This window comes from Hyla sarda, chromosome 12 (assembly GCF_029499605.1).
Source record: "Hyla sarda isolate aHylSar1 chromosome 12, aHylSar1.hap1, whole genome shotgun sequence".
Taxonomy (NCBI): Eukaryota; Metazoa; Chordata; class Amphibia; order Anura; family Hylidae; genus Hyla; species Hyla sarda.
Genome location: NC_079200.1, coordinates 2,299,641 through 2,319,958, shown reverse-complemented (window position 1 = coordinate 2,319,958; position 20,318 = coordinate 2,299,641). Strand labels below are relative to the sequence as shown.

Below are 20,318 nucleotides of genomic sequence, written 5' to 3'. Positions count from 1 at the left end.
GTTATCGCTTCCAGACTTTGGCAGCGGGTGGAGTATGACTGTAATCGCATATGCTCACATAATACCGTCTATATCTGATGTAGCGCAGTTGTACGTCGTGCTCGGAGGAATGAGATGGCGCACGTCGGTCTCTGTGGTTTTCGTTCCTTTTAGGAGCGCGGAGGTGAATGCATTAAAACGGGGAAATTAGGACAAGTGTCGCCTACAGGCAGCGAACAATTCCCGCTTCAGATCTCTAGTTCATTGAAAAAAGTACGGCAAAAAAACGGAAAACTACGGCAAAGTAGCATCAGCACGACATGACGCACGTGTAACACGGGGTTCACATGACTTTTTTTGCAATACGGTTCCCATATCAGGTTTTTGATGGAAAAAACAGATTCCTCAAAACCGGACTAAGGCTGGGTTCACACTACGATTTGAACTACGATTCCCATATACGGCTGGGAGGAGGGGTGGGTGGGGCTTAATCGCGGCGCCCGCACTCAGCCGTATTTAATGCATGTCTATGAGCCGACCGGAGTGAACTGCAGACTCCGGTCGGCTGCTTTTTCGGCCGTATGCGGTTTCCTGACCGGACATAAAACTGTAGTGTAGTATAATACTTTATAAGGTCCAGTCACAAAACCGGATACGGGTCAAAAATGAGCTGACCGGAGTCACCGTTTGACTCCTGTCGGCTCATTAAAGTAAATGGAGTTCAGCGCTGGTCCGGCTGGGGTATGGAAGAGCCCGGTTTGCCGCTCCCCCAGCCGGATCTGACACCCGTAATGTAAAAACGAAGTGTGAATGAAGCCTAAACTGTATCAAAACGTGTGTACAAATTTTAACCTCTATACGGTTTTAAAAACAGATGTCTGGTTGCACTAGTTTTTTAAGAAAAACAACGTATACGTTTTTAACTTTTCACTCCATTATGAATAAAGTTTTACTTGTTTGATTGAAATTCCAAGCAAAAAACTGTAAAAAGTAAAAAACCGTATGGTGAAAACCAGACTGTACGCACATACGGTTCTGTATGGTTCCTATTGACTCCCATGTTAAAAAATAAATAAAAGTATAAGTTTCAATACGGTTTATTAATACGGTTTAAAAAAAACTGACAAAAACCGTACAGCATGCAAAACGGACACAACCGGTTGCATCGATTGACATACGGTTTTAATAGAGAGTCAATGCATCCAGTTTTCAATACGGTTCTGTACGGTTTTTAAAATGAAAACTTATACGGGAACTGTATTTCAAAAACGTGGTGTGAACCCGGCCTAAGAATCCATGGGAGCCGAGCTGCAGTAACCAGGCGTGGGAAAGGGAGACGGCCGCATCCGGCCCCGCACAGATCCACGATGACCGACCAATCAGAGTCTACACCCCTCCTGAGGATAGGCCACCAGACAGTTTTTGCTGCCTCTTCAGAGGTCTAGAAAATAAAAAATCTAAATTTTATGTTTCTAACGCCTTCTATTAATTTTTTTATTCCACTTTTAATGTAGCTCACTAGTCTGAATTCCTCTCAGAGGGATGGGGCGTGGCCTCACTGTGCAGGTCTCCGCCCCCTCCCTCAGTATGCCGTCTGCTCACATCTCCCCTGGCATTAGCAAAACTACAACTCCCAGCATGTCCTCACTGACAGTAGCGGGACACAAGCTGACAGTGGGAGGATTAGCCCTGCGCTCACAGCTGTCAATCAAGGAAGTGTGTCCATGACATAGGTGATGACTCATGGACACAGCAGGACTAGTATGTGTCCAAGCAGGCGGGGAGTTGTTTGACTGGATTTTTTAGTATGAAATACTGAAAATTTTCTAATGAAAGCAATTTCAGAATCTATTGGTTATACAAGCTCTACAACATATCAAAAGTTTTTGTATCTGACAGCGCCCATTTAAAAAACAAATGTGTTGCACATGTTAAAACTGTTCTGCCAGAAACCGCATTGCAAAACCACAGCAGTTCACAATAACCCAGGCCGGGTTCGAAACGACTGTGTTGCATTTTACCCAAATAAACACCAATTATTAAGTAAACTTTGGCATATATTACTTATTGGGTCAGGTGCCATTCGAAAATGTCCAAATATTGTTAGAGGACTGTGACGGACTGACTCCGCCAAAAGTGACTTCTTCCGGATGACAAGCCCCAGCATATTCCAGGCAATATCCCCAGGCAGAACTAGAGATTATTGCATCCTTGTACCCAAAGAACCAAAGGACCTATCATCACTTACATCTCACAGTTTATGGCAATGGTCCCCAAACCAGTCCTCAAGGCCCCAAGCTTTCTGCTATTGGAATAGACTGGACTGTTAGTGGGCCTGCAGGGCTGGGTTGGGGACCTCTGCTATAGACCATGTTGTGGAGCCTTGAGGACTGGGTTGGGGACCTCTGCTATAGACCATGTTGTGGAGCCTTGAGGACTAGGTTGGGGACCTCTGCTATAGACCATGTTGTGGAGCCTTGAGGACTGGGTTGGGGACCTCTGCTATAGACCATGTTGTGGAGCCTTGAGGTCTGGGTTGGGAACCTCTGATATAGACCATGTTGTGGTGCCTTGAGGACTAGGTTGGGGACCTCTGCTATAGACCATTTGTGGCGCCTTGAGGACTGGGTTGGGGACCTCTGCTATAGACCATTTGTGGCGCCTTGAGGACTGGGTTGGAGACCTCTGCTATAGACCATGTTGTGGAGCCTTGAGGACTGGGTTGGGGACCTCTGCTATAGACCATGTTGTGGAGCCTTGAGCACTGGGTTGGGGACCTCTGCTATAGACCATGTTGTGGAGCCTGGAGGACTGGGTTGAGGACCTCTGCTATATACCATGTTGTGGAGCCTTGAGGACTGGGTTGGGCACCTCTGCTATAGACCATTTTGTGGAGCCTTGTGGAGCATTAAGGACTGGGTTGGGGACCTCTACTATAGACCATGTTGTGGAGCCTGGAGGACTGGGTTGGGGATCTCTGCTATAGACCATGTTGTGGAGCCTTGAGGACTGGGTTGGGGACCTCTGCTATAGACCATGTTGTGGAGCCTTGAGGACTGGGTTGGGGACCTCTGCTATAGACCATGTTTTGGAGCCTTGAGGACTGGGTTGGGGACCTCTGCTATAGACCATGTTTTGGAGCATTGAGGACTAGGTTGGGGATCTCTGCTATAGACCATGTTGTGGAGTCTTGATGACTGGGTTGGGGACCTCTGCTATAGACCAGGTTGTGGAGTCTTGATGACTGGGTTGGGGACCTCTGCTATAGACCAGGTTGTGGAGCCTTGAGGACTGGGTTGGGGACCTCTGCTATAGACCATGTTGTGGAGCCTTGAGGACTGGGTTGGGGACCTCTGCTATAGACCATGTTGTGGAGCCTTGAGGACTGGGTTGGGGACCTTTTGTTATAGACCATGTTGTGGGGCCTTGAGGACTGGGTTGGGGACCTCTGCCTTCGTACAGTCCCTGTAGAGATGCCTTTGATGCCCAATCTGTCTGGGCCCTTATGGAGACAGAACGTGGAGGAACCTTTTTCCGCCCCTGAGGTTATCTCTTCCAGTTTTGTGGAAATGACCGATTGCTCTTTGCTCCCGATGGGTCCATGAGAAGTTAATTCCGCTGCTGCAGCTGTGAGATCCCGGACGCGGCTTTTGGGAGTTCTCTCGTTCCGAGGGCACGAATACAAACCCTTGTTTCCATTTTTAGCTCGGCGCTCGGTCTTCATTAGAAAGAGGAAACGATCGCTGGAAAACTTCATCCCTCCTGGAATGTGGTGCAGCTGCAGATGTCTGGCAGCCGCCGCTGTATACTCGGGGTTATAGGATGGAATGTACGGCAGCGGCCTGAAGCCTTTTATTGTCTTATGATGTGCGCCGGGTTAACCCCTTGCTTGCCGGGCCTCTTCTTTAGGAGATGTTTACGCTCTTTGTTGGACATTCCTTGGGTAGGGATGAAAGACGAGTTATTTGAGGATTTTATGGCGATTCCATATTGTGCAGCTTCACACTCAAAGATGACTTGGCTAAATGGCTCCTAATGTATCTCCTGTCGTCCGCAAGGTCCCCTGCTCAAGAACGCTCATGTATCCAGTAAATAACCTATATGACCCAGTATATAACCCATATGGCCGTATATAACCCAGTATGTAACCCATATGACCCAGTATATAACCCAGTATATAACCCATATGGCCGTATATAACCCAGTATGTAACCCATATGGCCCAATATATGACCCAGTATGTAACCCATATGGCCCATTATACGGAAAGCTTCTTTTTCGAAATTTTTCATTCCCAATTTGCGTCTTAATTTAAAATAATTATTCAGGCTATTAATAGGAAGGACAACTACTCCCAGCAATTATGGAAATGACTTCGGGAACAGCCGTTACCTAAGTGACGAGTGGGCGGTGCGTTTGGGTACGGTCATGTGACACCGCTGCCCATATTGACTTTGCTGTATTAACATCAGTCTTACAAATTAGGCAAATACGGTAATTTTCTCATGATTGGTGTTGATGTGGGCGACGAGGGCGGTGAGCGGATGAGGTTATTTGGAATGGTTTTAGTTGTAGAAGAAAACCTCTGATGTGATCATCCTGTAGAGCAGTTGTCTGCAAACTGTGGACCTCTAGAGCTTGCAAAACTACAACTCCCAGCATGCCAGGACAGCCAACGGCTGTCCTGGCATGCTGGGAGTTGTAGTTATGCAACCTCTGAAGGTCCATAATCTGGAATTTTGGAGACACGTTATATACGGTAAAAGAGGTTTCTCACCCACTGCCCAGCACCTCCGGGTACAAGGATGTGATGTCACATGTCACCACTGCGACTGCTGATTGGATAGCTGGCGCGTGACTCTACATGACTGAGCTCGGAGGTGCCGGGCAATGGCTTTTCTGGTGGCATGGGATCGAGGAAGGGAAGAGTATTTTTTTATTTATTTTATTTATTATTTTTTAACCTCCTTCCTTGCCCAGAAAACCATTGATGTAATAGGACGTACTGTAATGCTTTATTTATCCTGTGGTGGCGCTGCAGGAAAATTGAGCACTTACTGCCAGGTTTGCCACAGAGTATGATTGGGGTTCCCATAGTGAGAAACTTTGTCAGGGGACAATTCTAACAAGTACGGATTGTCCAAGGAGACAATATCAACGTAAAGAGATGAATATTTCTTTGTTAGAGCTGCGCTGTGTGCATCAAGGGCACTGTAATGGTCTTTGGGCACTGTAAAGATATTTTGGGCACTGTAATGATCTTTGGGCACTGTAAAGATATTTTGGGCACTGTAATGATCTTTGGGCACTGTAAAGATATTTTGGGCACTGTAAAGATATTTTGGGCACTGTAAAGATCTTTTGGGCACTGTAATGATCTTTCTGCACTGTAAACCTTTTCATATACACTTAGAACAGAGCGTTCAGTCCCACCCACTGATCTATAGTCCCGCCCATTTAGGGCATTGTAAACTTTAGGGGTAACACTACAGATGCACAGTATACAAATAATGTCATGAGAAGCTCCTGCAGAACCTTCAATCTTTGTGTCTATTTGTTTTTCAGGCCAGTTATCCAACATGGGAGGATTTCATCAGCAAAGCGATAAAGTTACAGTCCCAGCTCAGGTGAGTGAATGGCGGTTCTGTGATATATGGCGGTTCTTATAATATATGGTGATTCTTACGATATATATGGCGGTTCTTATAATATATGGTGATTCTTACGATATATATGGCGGTTCTTGTAATATATGGTGATTCTTACGATATATATGGCGGTTCTTATAATATATGGTGATTCTTACGATATATATGGCGGTTCTTATAATATATGGTGATTCTTACGATATATATGGCGGTTCTTATAATATATGGTGATTCTTACGATATATATGGCGGTTCTTATAATATATGGTGATTCTTACGATATATATGGCGGTTCTTATAATATATGGTGATTCTTACGATATATATGGCGGTTCTTATAATATATGGTGATTCTTACGATATATATGGCGGTTCTTATAATATATGGTGATTGTTACGATATATATGGCGGTTCTTATAATATATGGTGATTCTTACGATATATATGGCGGTTCTTATAATATATGGCGGCCGTGTTCTAATCTGTAGTCGAGCAGTTTGTGTCCTGATTCTGGGAAGGGGACGTCCAGCACATAAAGTTGTTACAGGCATCAAGCCGACTGCTTAGGAAGTAATCACCTTTTATAACACCGTCATTCTGTCCCCACCCTGCTATAAAGGCGTCCGGAGGTGTGTGGTGAGTCCCTGCATTATAGAGCACTGCCATGGTAACCCAGGCCGGAGATTATATAAGACCTTCATGGTAAGAGATTGGCGCACATTGATAAAGAATTAATACAGTCAAGGTCTTGGGACTTTTTCTGTCCATAAGGTTCTTAGATGTCACCACCCGCAGTCAGGAAACCAGGTACCGCCCATCACCTGCCCAATACCATCCCTACAGTGATCATGGTGGGGGCAGCATCATGTCTAGAGGAAAACAGGCACCGCCCATCACCTGCCCAATACCATCCCTACAGTGATCATGGTGGGGGCAGCATCATGTCTGGAGGAAACCAGGTACTGCCCATCACCTGCCCAATACCATCCCTACAGTGATCATGGTGGGGGCAGCATCATGTCTGGGGGAAACCAGGTACTGCCCATCACCTGCCCAATACCATCCCTACAGTGATCATGGTGGGGGCAGCATCATGTCTGGAGGAAACCAGGCACTGCCCATCACCTGCCCAATACCATCCCTACAGTGATCATGGTGGGGGCAGCATCATGTCTGGAGGAAACCAGGTACTGCCCATCACCTGCCTAATACCATCTCTACAGTGATCATGGTGGGGGCAGCATCATGTCTAGAGGAAAACAGGCACCGCCCATCACCTGCCCAATACCATCCCTACAGTGATCATGGTGGGGGCCGCATCATGTCTGGGGGAAACCAGGTACTGCCCATCACCTGCCCAATACCATCCCTACAGTGATCATGGTGGGGGCAGCATCATGTCTGGAGGAAACCAGGTACTGCCCATCACCTGCCCAATACCATCCCTACAGTGATCATGGTGGGGGCAGCATCATGTCTGGGGAAAACCAGGCACTGCCCATCACCTGCCCAATACCATCCCTACAGTGATCATGGTGGGGGCAGCATCATGTCTGGGGAAACCAGGCACTGCCCATCACCTGCCCAATACCATCCCTACAGTGATCATGGTGGGGGCAGCATCATGTCTGGGAGAAACCAGGCACTGCCCATCACCTGCCCAATACCCTCCCTACAGTGATCATGGTGGGGGCAGCATCATGTCTGGGGAAAACCAGGCACTGCCCATCACCTGCCCAATACCATCCCTACAGTGATCATGGTGGGGGCCGCATCATGTCTGGAGGAAACCATGCACTGCCCATCACCTGCCCAATACCATCCCTACAGTGATCATGGTGGGGGCAGCATCATGTCTGGAGGAAACCAGGCACTGCCCATGACCTGCCCAATACCATCCCTACAGTGATCATGGTGGGGGCAGAATCATGTCTGGAGGAAACCAGGCACTGCCCATCACCTGCCCAATACCATCCCTACAGTGATCATGGTGGGGGCAGAATCATGTCTGGAGGAAACCAGGCACTGCCCATCACCTGCCCAATACCATCCCTACAGTGATCATGGTGGGGGCAGCATCATGTCTGGGGGAAACCAGGCACTGCCCATCACCTTCCCAATACCATCCCTACAGTGATCATGGTGGGGGCAGCATCATGTCTGGGAGAAACCATGCACTGCCCATCACCTGCCCAATACCATCCCTACAGTGATCATGGTGGGGGCAGCATCATGTCTGGAGGAAACCAGGCACTGCCCATCACCTGCCAAATACCATCCCTACAGTGATCATGGTGGGGGCAGCATCATGTCTGGGGGAAACCAGGCACTGCCCATCACCTGCCCAATACCATCCCTACAGTGATCATGGTGGGGGCAGCATCATGTCTGGGGGAAACCAGGCACTGCCCATCACCTGCCTAATACCATCCCTACAGTGATCATGGTGGGGGCAGCATCATGTCTGGGGGAAACCAGGTACTGCCCATCACCTGCCCAATACCATCCCTACAGTGATCATGGTGGGGGCAGCATCATGTCTGGAGGAAACCAGGTACTGCCCATCACCTGCCCAATACCATCCCTACAGTGATCATGGTGGGGGCAGCATCATGTCTGGAGGAAACCAGGCACTGCCCATCACCTGCCCAATACCATCCCTACAGTGATCATGGTGGGGGCAGCATCATGTCTGGGGGATATTGGGCACTTGCTGTCTGCTGTCTGGGCATGCTGTGAGTTGTAGTTTTGCCTCATCTGGAGGGCCACAGTTTGGAGACCACTGCCCTATAACGTAATATAATTACCCCCCAATAATATAAATATCTTCTGTACATAAGACAAAGCCTTTTTAATATAAAGGTGTAAATCTCTTGTGCCGCCCGTTTCCCCTGACGCAGACATTCCAAGGATCTGAACCTGGTGATTTCCCGACGCTTTTCTCTCTGATCTGTAGTTGTGGCCACAATTATGGCGGCGTTCTGCAGTATGGAGGGAATTCCTGGGCACCAGAATTACGGGTTGTGTCTGACTCCGTGTAGAAGATCGACTTAACTCATGTTCTATCCCAGGAAACAGTCACAGTCTCTACAATTAGAAGAAATGTAGAGTTTTCAGTGTTTGTCATTGATTTTACGTTACATTTTTCTGGTTCTTCGTTGTATTTGAGTCATTTCCTTCACATTCCTCTTCCTGATCCTCCCGCGGTGTCATCATTGAGAGGTTTTTTATGGGTCCATTGTGGCGTCTGTCGGCTGCACAGATTTATTGTCCTCACCAAGTCTGTACAGTAAAGCCTGAAAATAACCTGCAGCCCGAGCCTATGGGAGCGTTCACACTATGGGATCTCCACGCACAATTCCAATCTAGTATTGGCGGGAATGGAGTTTGTACTGAAGACGAAATTATGCGCAGACGGCAGTGATGGGGCAGATCTGTGCGGTCCTCGTGCTGAAGGATTTCGGTGGCGGTGAACCTACCCTTGGTCTGCTCACTAGCCCTTATAGACATATAAACATGGCTGATGGAATCCACCATGATCAGCAGGTTGGAGGGGACATGTAGAGTTATATAATACCCCTTACTACCCCCGATAAAAAATTGTAATTGTTTACGGTCACTAAAGGGTTAATTCACTGGCCAGAATTCGGAAAATGTATTACCGAACACTGTGTGTGTCCTGCGGGGATCGGTGACGCCCCCTTGTGATGTCACGCAACGCCCCCTCATGATGTCATGCAACGCCCCCTCAATTCAAGTCTATGGGAGGCAACCGCCACGCCCCCTCCCATAGACTTGCATTGAGGGGTGTGGCCGACCGCGAAGCACACTCACAGCGTTCAGAACTAAATGCTCCGAACGCTGGCCAGTGAGTTCCCTTTTGAAAGGGTTATCTAGGAAAATACTTGTTTTTATAAATCAACTGGCTCCAGAAAGTTAAACAGATTTAGTAAATTACCTTTATTAAAAAATCTTAATCCTTTCAGTACTTATGAGCTTCTGAAGTTAAGGTTGTTCTTTTCTGTCTAAGTGCTCTCTGATGACACGTGTCTCGGGAACCGCCCAGTTTAGAAGAGGTTTGCTATGGGGATTTGCCTCTAAACTGGGCGGTTCCCGAGACAGGTGTAATCAGAGAGGACTTAGACAGAAAAGAACAACCTTAGCTTCAGAAGCTCATAAGTACTGAAAGGATTAAGATTTTTTAATAAAGGTAATTTACAAATCTGTCTATCTTTCTGGAGCCAGTTGATAAATAAAAAAATTTTTTTTCCAGGATAACCCCTTTAAATAGTTTGGTGCCCCCTGGTCACACCCCTTCTTAATATTCTCTGCCATTTCCAAGATATGAGGGTTTATAGTTTGACAATTTAAAGGGGTACTCCCGTGGATAACTTTTTTTTTTTTTTTTTTTTTTTTTTTTTTTAAAGCAACTGGTGCCAGAAAGTTACAGATTTGTAATCCTTCCAGTACCTTTTAGGGGCTCTGTACTTACTTACTTGCTTACTTGCTCTCTGCGGACATCTCTGTCCATTTTAGGAATTTTCCACAGCAGCATATGTTTGCTATGGGCATTTTCTCCTTCTCTGGACAGTTCCTAAAATGGACAGAGATGTCAGCAGAGAGCACTGTGGTTGTGACAGAAGAAATCCAAGAAGAAAAGAATTTCCTCTGTAGTATACAGCCCCTAAAAAGTACTGGAAGGATTAAGATTTTTTAATAGAAGTCATTTACAAATCTGGTGGTGGTCGCCGCCCGGTGCTGCGCCATTTTATGCTAGGGACGTTAGGGACCCACTCTGAATAGGTGGCCTTGACGTGGTGAGTGGGCTTGGTACTTTTTGATCAAAAATGTATAATAACAACCTGTTAGTTTTTGATATTATGCTAAGAAGCAATCAGATCATTATACAAGATTGTAGATGTGCGACCATGTCTGTCTTCTACCCGAATTAATTTACAAATCTGTTTAACTTTCTGGTACCAGTTGATTTAAAATAAAATAAAATAAAAGTTTTCCCCGGGAGTACCCCTTTAAGGTAAAAGTTCGATGGGCGGAAACTTAATTGTAACAATGGGAGTGACTATCAGGTGATGGGTGGGATTATACAGTCAAGGGGTGTGTACTAAGCAGACACGCCCCTCAATGTAAAATATTCACACCCCCTGACTGTATAATCCTGCCCATCACTGATAGCCACTCCCATTATTAACATAAAGTTCCCGCCCATCCGATTCCCCGTATTGTCAAACTTTAAACCCTCATATCTCGTGAATGGGAGGGAACTGATATCCACCACATAACAGCCATTTTGATTCGTTTTCCGCTTTACTTTTTTTCTTGTGTCTGAAGTAAAATTGTGGTCGTTCACTATTTTTTATATATTTTTTTGGTTCTAGTTAAAAAACTAATACAATTTGTTTTTCTTTTCTTTACTGTCTATGTAAATCGTATCGGATCTTATCTCTTTCATTTAAACAGACACAAGTCCTACCCCCCCCCCCCCCCTGCACACGCGCGATAGCTGCAGAATTGTCTAGAAAGATCGAGAAACATTAAAACGATACGCTTTATAAATTTTTTTATTTTTTTAAATCTCATCACGCGCTACCATTCACCTTGGATACAATTTTAAGACGCATCCGATTTTTATTTTATATATTTTTTTTATTGTATTTTCAGCCATCCATTATACAATCTGTTTAAAGGGGTACTCCACCCCTAGACATCTTACCCCCTTTTCAAAGGATAGAGGGTAAGATGTCTGATCATGAGCATCCGGCAGCTGGGGAAACCCCGCGATCTCTGCGCCGCACCTGGCGTTTGTTTACAACCCTGGGTGCGGGCGGAGTGATGTCACTGGCCAAGCCCCTTGTGATGTCAAACCACACCCCCTCAATGAAAGTCTATGGGAGGGGGCGTGGCGACTGCCACGCCCCCTCCCATAGACTTTCATTGAGGGGTGTGTGGTGTTACGTCACAAGGGGCATGGCCGTGACATCACGACCCCCTGCTGCCCGTGGAGTACCCCTTTAACTGATTATATAGTAAATATGGGGATGTGGATCCTGCCTGTAACATTTTGGCGCTGTATATACTTAAATTTCCCGAATGCATAAATTTTTTAATTATTTTTGTAGATCTCAGAAGCCCTGCACCCCATGCAGAATAGGAGTATACATCTGGGAAATGGACCCCATGGGCAGTAGTCCCTAGTAGAATAGGCCAACAATAGTGCCGGAACGGTGCCGATACAAACCGTGCCTATGTATCAGGTGGGGTCATCTAGTTTTCGGTGTGTGCGGGGACTCTGGGTGTTAACTCTATGTTTCCCCCCTGGTCAGCTATAGGGCAGCACTATAGTAGTACAGGGCAGCAGTATACACGCGGTATTATTATTATTTCCTATATCTCTCAATCGCCTTTATTTCCTTATCTGGGATTCCGGTGATTTTGGGGCGAAAATAAGTTCATTTGATCGTTACCAATTTCCAGAACAACGTTGTGATTGTCGGATCGTCGGCCGCGTCCTCCGCAGTCCAAACTGTGACCAAAAAACAAACATCCGAATGTTTCCACCCCCCCCCCTCCGCGCGCACAAGAGCAGCCTTGTGTTCTTCTCGCCGTTCACATTTGCATGATGTTTGCCGCAGTATTTGACAGCTGCTTCTCTTTACTTCCCTTAACCAGCGCGCAGGCGGTGCGGTATATTTTTAGACCCCAGCGTGCACTGGACGAGACATTTCTCTACAACTGAGAAAGGAATTCGGTAAAACAAGATTTAGTCTATCAAAAATAGCGCAAAGGAGTAGTGACGGGGGTTTTGGGATAGCCCATTGACATCAGACCGGTGGGGATCCTGACCAATCAGCTGATGGAAGGGATTGCAGCCATCTCCTACTTTGTATACTGTGCACAGCGCCACACATGTATATAGTGGTCATGCCTGGTACTGCAGCTCAGTCACATTCAAGGGAATACTTGCTCTGGGTAGGGAAATGGTTTAAGGCAGTGTTTCTCAACTGGTGGGCCTCCAGCTGTTGCAAAACTACAACTCCCAGCATGCCCGGACAGCCTTCGGCTGTCCGGGCTTGCTGGGAGTTGTAGTTTTGAAACACAAAGCTGATTTTTAAAGGAAAATTAAAACCCACCAGTGTATACCACTAAATAGAGGAGGGGGGCTCTGTGGATATGTTAAAGGGGTACTCCACTGGAAAACATTATTATTATTATAATATATATATATATTTTTTTTTTAATCAACTGGTGCCAGAAAGTTCTACAGATTTGTAAATTACTTCTACGTAAAGAATCTTAATCCTTCCAGTACTTATCATCTGCTGTTATGCTCCACAGGAAGTTGTGTAGTTCTTTCCAGTCTGACCCCAGTGCTCTCTGCTGCCACCTCTGTCCGTGTTAGGAACTGTCCAGAGAAGGAACAAATCCCAATAGAAAAACTCTCCTGCTCTGGACAGTTCTTGATACAGAGGGGTCAGCAGACAGCACTGTGGTCCGACTGGAAAGAACTACACAACTTCCTGTGGAGCATACAGCAGCTGATAAGTACTGGAAGGATTAAGGTTTTTTATGTAGAAGTAATTTACAAATCTGTAGAACTTTCTGGCACCAGTTGATATAGAAAAAAAAATGCTTTCCAGTGGAGTACCCCTTTAAAGGGAAAAAAAACTTTTCTAATCAACTGGTGGCAGAAAGTTCTACAGATTTGTAAATTACTTCTACATAAAAATCTTAATCCTTCCCGTACTTATCAGCTGCTGTATGCTCCACAGGAAGTTGTGTAGTTATTTCCAGTCTGACCACAGTGCTCTCTGCTGACACCTCTGTCCATGTCAGGAACTGTCCAGAGCAGGAGAGGTTTGCTATGGGGATTTCCTCCTGCTCCGGACAGTTCCTGACATGGAAAGAGGTGGCATCAGAGAGCACTGTGGTCAGACTGGAAAGAACTACACAACTTCCTGTGGAGCTGTATGCTGATAAGTACTGGAAGGGTTAAGATATTTATATAGAAGTAATTTACAGATCTGTTGAACTTTCGGCCACCAGCTGATTCAAAACTTCTTTATTTATTTATTTATTTTTTTTTAACTCCAGAGTACCCCTTTAATCACTGAAAATGTGTAAAAATACATTCAAATAAATAATAAAAAATAAATCTATAAATAAATAATAAAAGCCTTAGGTGAGCGGTTTAGTAGAGGGGCGCCATTGCTTTCCCGATCTCCGGTGTTTACGAACCTGCGTCCCCACAAATCTAATGGTATCACAAAGTTCGCGGAGTTTATTGGATCCAGGCTCTGTAATAAGTGGGTCAGGCGGAAAGTCATTCACCATGCGCCAAAACAGGAATCCCATGACAGCGCGCCGCCTTCAGCGTCTTCACTGGGATTAACTCCGAGATGGAAAAACCATCAGAGACCGCGCAGAATATTTATCTGTTTTTCGCCTCCTTTCTAAATCCCAAGTGAAGGGAATATCTCGCCAGGCGTCGTGTGCGCAGAGCGGAAAAGCGTCCCCTCAGTTATTTCCAAATTTATTCTTTTTTTTTTTCACATTTCAGCTCAGACTTTACATATGAGTGATGCAACCAAATCAATATTTCCGTCCGGCGCGGAGACATGGCGGACGTCTGAATGAACTGGATATCTCTCTGGTTTATGCTCCGCAGTCAAACCCACCTGAAGGCTCTGATGTTCTGCCCACCCCCCCCCATACTTTACACTGCAGCACTACCCGTGTGTGTGTATATATATATATATATATATATATATATTTATATATATTTAATGCTTTACATATGCTAAAGAGAATCCTATTCTGCAGTAGGCTGACCATTAATATTTCAGCTAGGTAGCAAGGACCAGAGTCAGGCCAACCATAGTATAATAATAATAATAATAATACATTTATATAATACATTTTTATAATACATTTTTATAATAATAAATTTTTATAATACATTTTTATAATAATACATTTTTATAATAATACATTTTTATAATAATACATTTTTATAATAATACATTTTTATAATTATTTAATTATAATATTTTATAATATTATAATATTTATAATATTTTATTTAATCATGATAATTATTAGATAATAAAAATAATCTATCATCATTAAATAATCTAAATACAATTATATAAATTAATAAATAAATATTAGTATTATAATTATTATTAATAATTACAATTTATAAAATAAAATATTTGAATTACTATTAATAAATAAAATTAATAAAATTATTATTAAATCAATCAGTAGTTTTATAATAGTAAAACAATCTAATAACTATGATAAAATAATTTTTATTATAATAATAATAGTGATGATATTATTATATATTCGTATTAGTAAATCAGATAAATATTAGTATTATTAAATCAACCAAATATAATATTAGTAAAACAACAATCTAATAGTTATGATTAAATTATTATTTTTATTATAAGTGATATATATTCGTATTACTATTAATCAAATATTAATATTATTAAATCAATCAAATATATTAGTATATCAATAATCTAATAATTATGATCATAATTAATAATAATAATTAATAATAATATGCAGATTACAAGGTGCTTTACAACTTTTAATCCATTTTTAATCTGCAGAGTAATAAAGCCCGTGAGGTCCAGCCATAAATCCACCAATAGGGTAAGGTGCAGCCTCCCCCTCCTGTTAACCCTATAGATGCTGTGGTCAGTTCTGATCGTGGCATCTATAGGGTTTTTTCTGCCAAAATCGTCACCATTTTCCTGCACCGTGTCCCGGAGCGCAGTGAGAATGCAGGACGTATGCAGGAAGGGGTTAAAAGTGCATAAACCCCGTAATGTTAAATGTGTGGTATATGGAGGGGAGAGGAGCGCGTGCTGGATGTTATAGATGTTCTGTTTGATGAAGTGGCGATGGAATAAACACCAGAAGTTGTCATGGGAACGCGCTTCCTATCGCCGCAGACTTTTCACCGTGTTAAATAAACATTAATGTGAAAGAAAGGCGGAGCCAGACCAGCATTTCCCAACCAGGGTGCCTACAGCTGTTGAAAAACTACAACTCCCAGCATGTCCTGACTGCATCACTCATTGTATAGGGCTGTGGTCTCCAAACTGTGCACCTCCAGATGTTACATAACTACAACTCCCAGCATGTCCTGACTGCATCACTCATTGTATAGGGCAGTGGTCTCCAAACTGTGCACCTCCAGATGTTACACAACTACAACTCCCAGCATGTCCTGACTGCATCACTCATTGTATAGGGCAGTGGTCTCCAAACTGTGGACCTCCAGCTGTTACACAACTACAACTCCCAGCATGTCCTGACTGCATCACTCATTGTATAGGGCAGTGGTCTCCAGACTGTGGACCTCCAGATGTTACACAACTACAACTCCCAGCATGTCCTGACTGCATCACTCATTGTATAGGACAGTGGGCTCCAAACTGTGGGCCTCCAGATGTTACACAACTACAACTCCCAGCATGTCCTGACTGCATCACTCATTGTATAGGGCAGTGGTCTCCAAACTGTGGACCTCCAGCTGTTACACAACTACAACTCCCAGCATGTCCTGACTGCATCACTCATTGTATAGGGCAGTGGTCTCCAGACTGTGGACCTCCAGATGTTACACAACTACAACTCCCAGCATGTCCTGACTGCATCACTCATTGTATAGGACAGTGGTCTCCAAACTGTGCACCACCAGATGTTACACAACTACAACTCCCAGCATGTCCTGACTGCATCACTCATTGTATAGGACAGTGGTCTCCAAACTGTGGACCTCCAGCTGTTACACAACTACAACTCCCAGCATGTCCTGACTGCATCACTCATTGTATAGGACAGTGGTCTCCAAACTGTGGACCTCCAGATGTTACACAACTACAACTCCCAGCATGTCCTGACTGCATCACTCATTGTATAGGACAGTGGTCTCCAAACTGTGCACCACCAGATGTTACACAACTACAACTCCCAGCATGTCCTGACTGCATCACTCATTGTATAGGACAGTGGTCTCCAAACTGTGGACCTCCAGCTGTTACACAACTACAACTCCCAGCATGTCCTGACTGCATCACTCATTGTATAGGACAGTGGTCTCCAAACTGTGGATCTACAGATGTTACACAACTACAACTCCCAGCATGTCCTGACTGCATCACTCATTGTATAGGACAGTGGTCTCCAAACTGTGGACCTCCAGCTGTTACACAACTACAACTCCCAGCATGTCCTGACTGCATCACTCATTGTATAGGACAGTGGTCTCCAAACTGTGGACCTCCAGATGTTACACAACTACAACTCCCAGCATGTCCTGACTGCATCACTCATTGTATAGGACAGTGGTCTCCAAACTGTGCACCACCAGATGTTACACAACTACAACTCCCAGCATGTCCTGACTGCATCACTCATTGTATAGGACAGTGGTCTCCAAACTGTGGACCTCCAGCTGTTACACAACTACAACTCCCAGCATGTCCTGACTGCATCACTCATTGTATAGGACAGTGGTCTCCAAACTGTGGATCTACAGATGTTACACAACTACAACTCCCAGCATGTCCTGACTGCATCACTCATTGTATAGGACAGTGGTCTCCAAACTGTGGACCTCCAGCTGTTACACAACTACAACTCCCAGCATGTCCTGACTGCATCACTCATTGTATAGGACAGTGGTCTCCAAACTGTGGATCTACAGATGTTACACAACTACAACTCCCAGCATGTCCTGACTGCATCACTCATTGTATAGGACAGTGGTCTCCAAACTGTGGACCTCCAGCTGTTACACAACTACAACTCCTAGCATACTTGGGCAGCCGTTGGCATGTATGGTATTTCCCTTTCATTCACGCACAGTGTTTGGCGTTTGTCAGAACTAGAAAGGTTTTACTTGGAAAAAAAATTGCGTTTAGCGTTGATTTTTTTTTTCTTTCTATAAATGAGGTTTTATGTAGTTTTGTTGGTGTCTGTCGGTGCCATAGTGATACAATGTTGTGAACAATCTACGCGCCCATTTACAGGGGTCACTCCCTAGCGGATTGTGGCAGTCTGAGAGATTAGCTCTGTAGATCCAAGGAAATAACAACAAACAGCAGTCAGAGACAGTGACACGGAGTAGACTTAAAACATTGCTTCTCCTTTTTTCAGTCACAAAACCGAATACAGCCTTTACCTTCAGGCATAAAAATACGAAATAAATCCGGAATGTCTAACACCGTATTCCCTAACTATACACATGACTCGCTACCAGTCACCAAACTAAACGGCGCAGGAATCCATTATGTTACTCACTTAAAGGGGTACTCCGCTGCTCATCGTTTGGAACCAACTGTTCAGAACGCTGGAGCCGGCACCGGGAGCTCGTGACGTCAAAGCCCCACCCCCTCATGATGCCACACCCGCCCCCTCAATGCAACTCTATGGGAGGGGGCGTGACAGCTGTCACACCCCCTTCCATAGACTTGCATTGAGGGGCGGGGCGTGATGTCATGAGGGGGTGGGGCTATGACATCACAAGCTTCCAGCTCCAGCATTTGGAACAGTTTGTTCCAAATGTTGAGCAGCGGAGTACCCCTTTAAGACCCTGGTGTCCTTTTAAACAATGCAGAGCTCCAGTTTCTCACAGCCTCCCAGTAGTTACACCATTTTTTGTAAGCCCAGTAATAATTTTTTTCAGCACCTGTGCTGACTCGGGCCAAACTGAAAACCTGGACTGGCCAGGAAGGGAATGAATGGTCCCACTGCTAATTATTCCATAAAATCCATGTTTGTAAACAGAACTTCCCAAAGCTCAGTAATTCTTTACTTCAGCACCTGTGCTGACTCGGGCCGTGTTCTCTGTAGTCGTTGGTCCGGTCCTTGTGTTCTCTGTAGTCCTTGGTCCGGTCCTTGTGTTCTCTGTAGTCCTTGGTCCGGTCCTTGTGTTCTCTGCAGTATGTTGTCCGGTCCTTGTGTTCTCTGTAGTCGTTGGTCCGGTCCTTGTGTTCTCTGTAGTCGTTGGTCCGGTCCTTGTGTTCTCTGTAGTCGTTGGTCCGGTCCTTGTGTTCTCTGTAGTCCTTGGTCCGGTCCTTGTGTTCTCTGTAGTCCTTGGTCCGGACCTTGTGTTCTCTGTAGTCCTTGGTCCGGTCCTTGCGTTCTCTGTAGTCCTTGGTCCGGTCCTTGTGTTCTCTGTAGTCGTTGGTCCGGTCCTTGCGTTCTCTGTAGTCCTTGGTCCGGTCCTTGCGTTCTCTGTAGTCCTTGGTCCGGTCCTTGTGTTCTCTGTAGTTCTTGGTTCGGTCCTTGTGTTCTCTGTAGTCCTTGGTTCGGTCCTTGTGTTCTCTGTAGTCCTTGGTCCGGTCCTTGTGTTCTCTGTTGTCCTTGGTCCGGTCCTTGTGTTCTCTGTTGTCCTTGGTCCGGTCCTTGTGTTCTCTGTAGTCCTTGGTCCGGTCCTTGTGTGCTCTGTAGTCGTTGGTCCGGTCCTTGTGTTATCTTTAGTTCTTAATCCGGTCCTTGTGTTCTCTGTAGTCCTTGGTCCGGTCCTTGTGTTCTCTGTAGTCCTTGGTCCGGTCCTTGTGTTCTCTGTAGTCGTTGGTCCGGTCCTTGTGTTCTCTGTAGTCGTTGGTCCGGTCCTTGTGTTCTCTGTAGTCCTTGGTCCGGTCCTTGTGTTCTCTGTAGTCCTTGGTCCGGTCCTTGTGTTCTCTGTAGTCGTTGGTCCGGTCCTTGTGTTCTCTGTAGTCGTTGGTCCGGTCCTTGTGTTCTCTGTAGTCGTTGGTCCGGTCCTTGTGTTCTCTGTAGTCCTTGGTCCGGTCCTTGTGTTCTCTGTAGTCCTTGGTCCGGACCTTGTGTTCTCTGTAGTCCTTGGTCCGGTCCTTGTGTTCTCTGTAGTCGTTGGTCCGGTCCTTGTGTTCTCTGTAGTTGTTGGTCCGGTCCTTGTGTTCTCTGTAGTTGTTGGTCCGGTCCTTGTGTTCTCTGTAGTCGTTGGTCCGGTCCTTGTGTTCTCTGTAGTCGTTGGTCCGGTCCTTGTGTTCTCTGTAGTCCTTGGTCCGGTCCTTGTGTTCTCTGTAGTTCTTGATCCGGTCCTTGCGTTCTCTGTAGTCGTTGGTCCGGTCCTTGCGTTCTCTGTAGTCGTTGGTCCGGTCCTTGTGTTCTCTGTAGTCGTTGGTCCGATCCTTGTGTTCTCTGTAGTCGTTGGTCCGGTCCTTGTGTTCTCTGTAGTCGTTGGTCCGGTCCTTGTGTTCTCTGTAGTCGTTGGTCCGGTCCTTGTGTTCTCTGTAGTCGTTGGTCCGGTCCTTGTGTTCTCTGTAGTCGTTGGTCCGGTCCTTGTGTTCTCTGTAGTCGTTGGTCCGGTCCTTGTGTTCTCTGTAGTTCTTGATCCGGTCCTTGTGTTCTCTGTAGTCGTTGGTCCGGTCCTTGTGTTCTCTGTAGTCGTTGATCCGGTCCTTGCATTCTCTGTAGTCGTTGGTCCGGTCCTTGCGTTCTCTGTAGTTCTTGATCCGGTCCTTGCGTTCTCTGTAGTCGTTGGTCCGGTCCTTGCGTTCTCTGTAGTCGTTGGTCCGGTCCTTGCGTTCTCTGTAGTTCTTGATCCGGTCCTTGCACTCTCTGTAGTCCTTGTTCCGGTCCTTGTGTTCTCTGTAATTTCTTGCACTCACTGACTGATTTCT

At 45.5% G+C, this 20,318-nt stretch overlaps 1 protein-coding gene across 2 annotated transcripts in view; it reads left to right on the top strand.

Annotated features, from left to right (window-relative positions):
* The window catches only part of LOC130296998 (protein MTSS 1-like), a gene marked incomplete in the record, with an annotated part of 167,182 nt that overhangs the window by 43,131 nt on the left and 103,733 nt on the right, over positions 1-20,318 (top strand). For both annotated transcript variants that reach the window (XM_056549124.1, XM_056549123.1), the window contains 1 exon segment: positions 5,545-5,606. In XM_056549124.1, the coding sequence (XP_056405099.1) occupies positions 5,545-5,606 (62 nt within the window).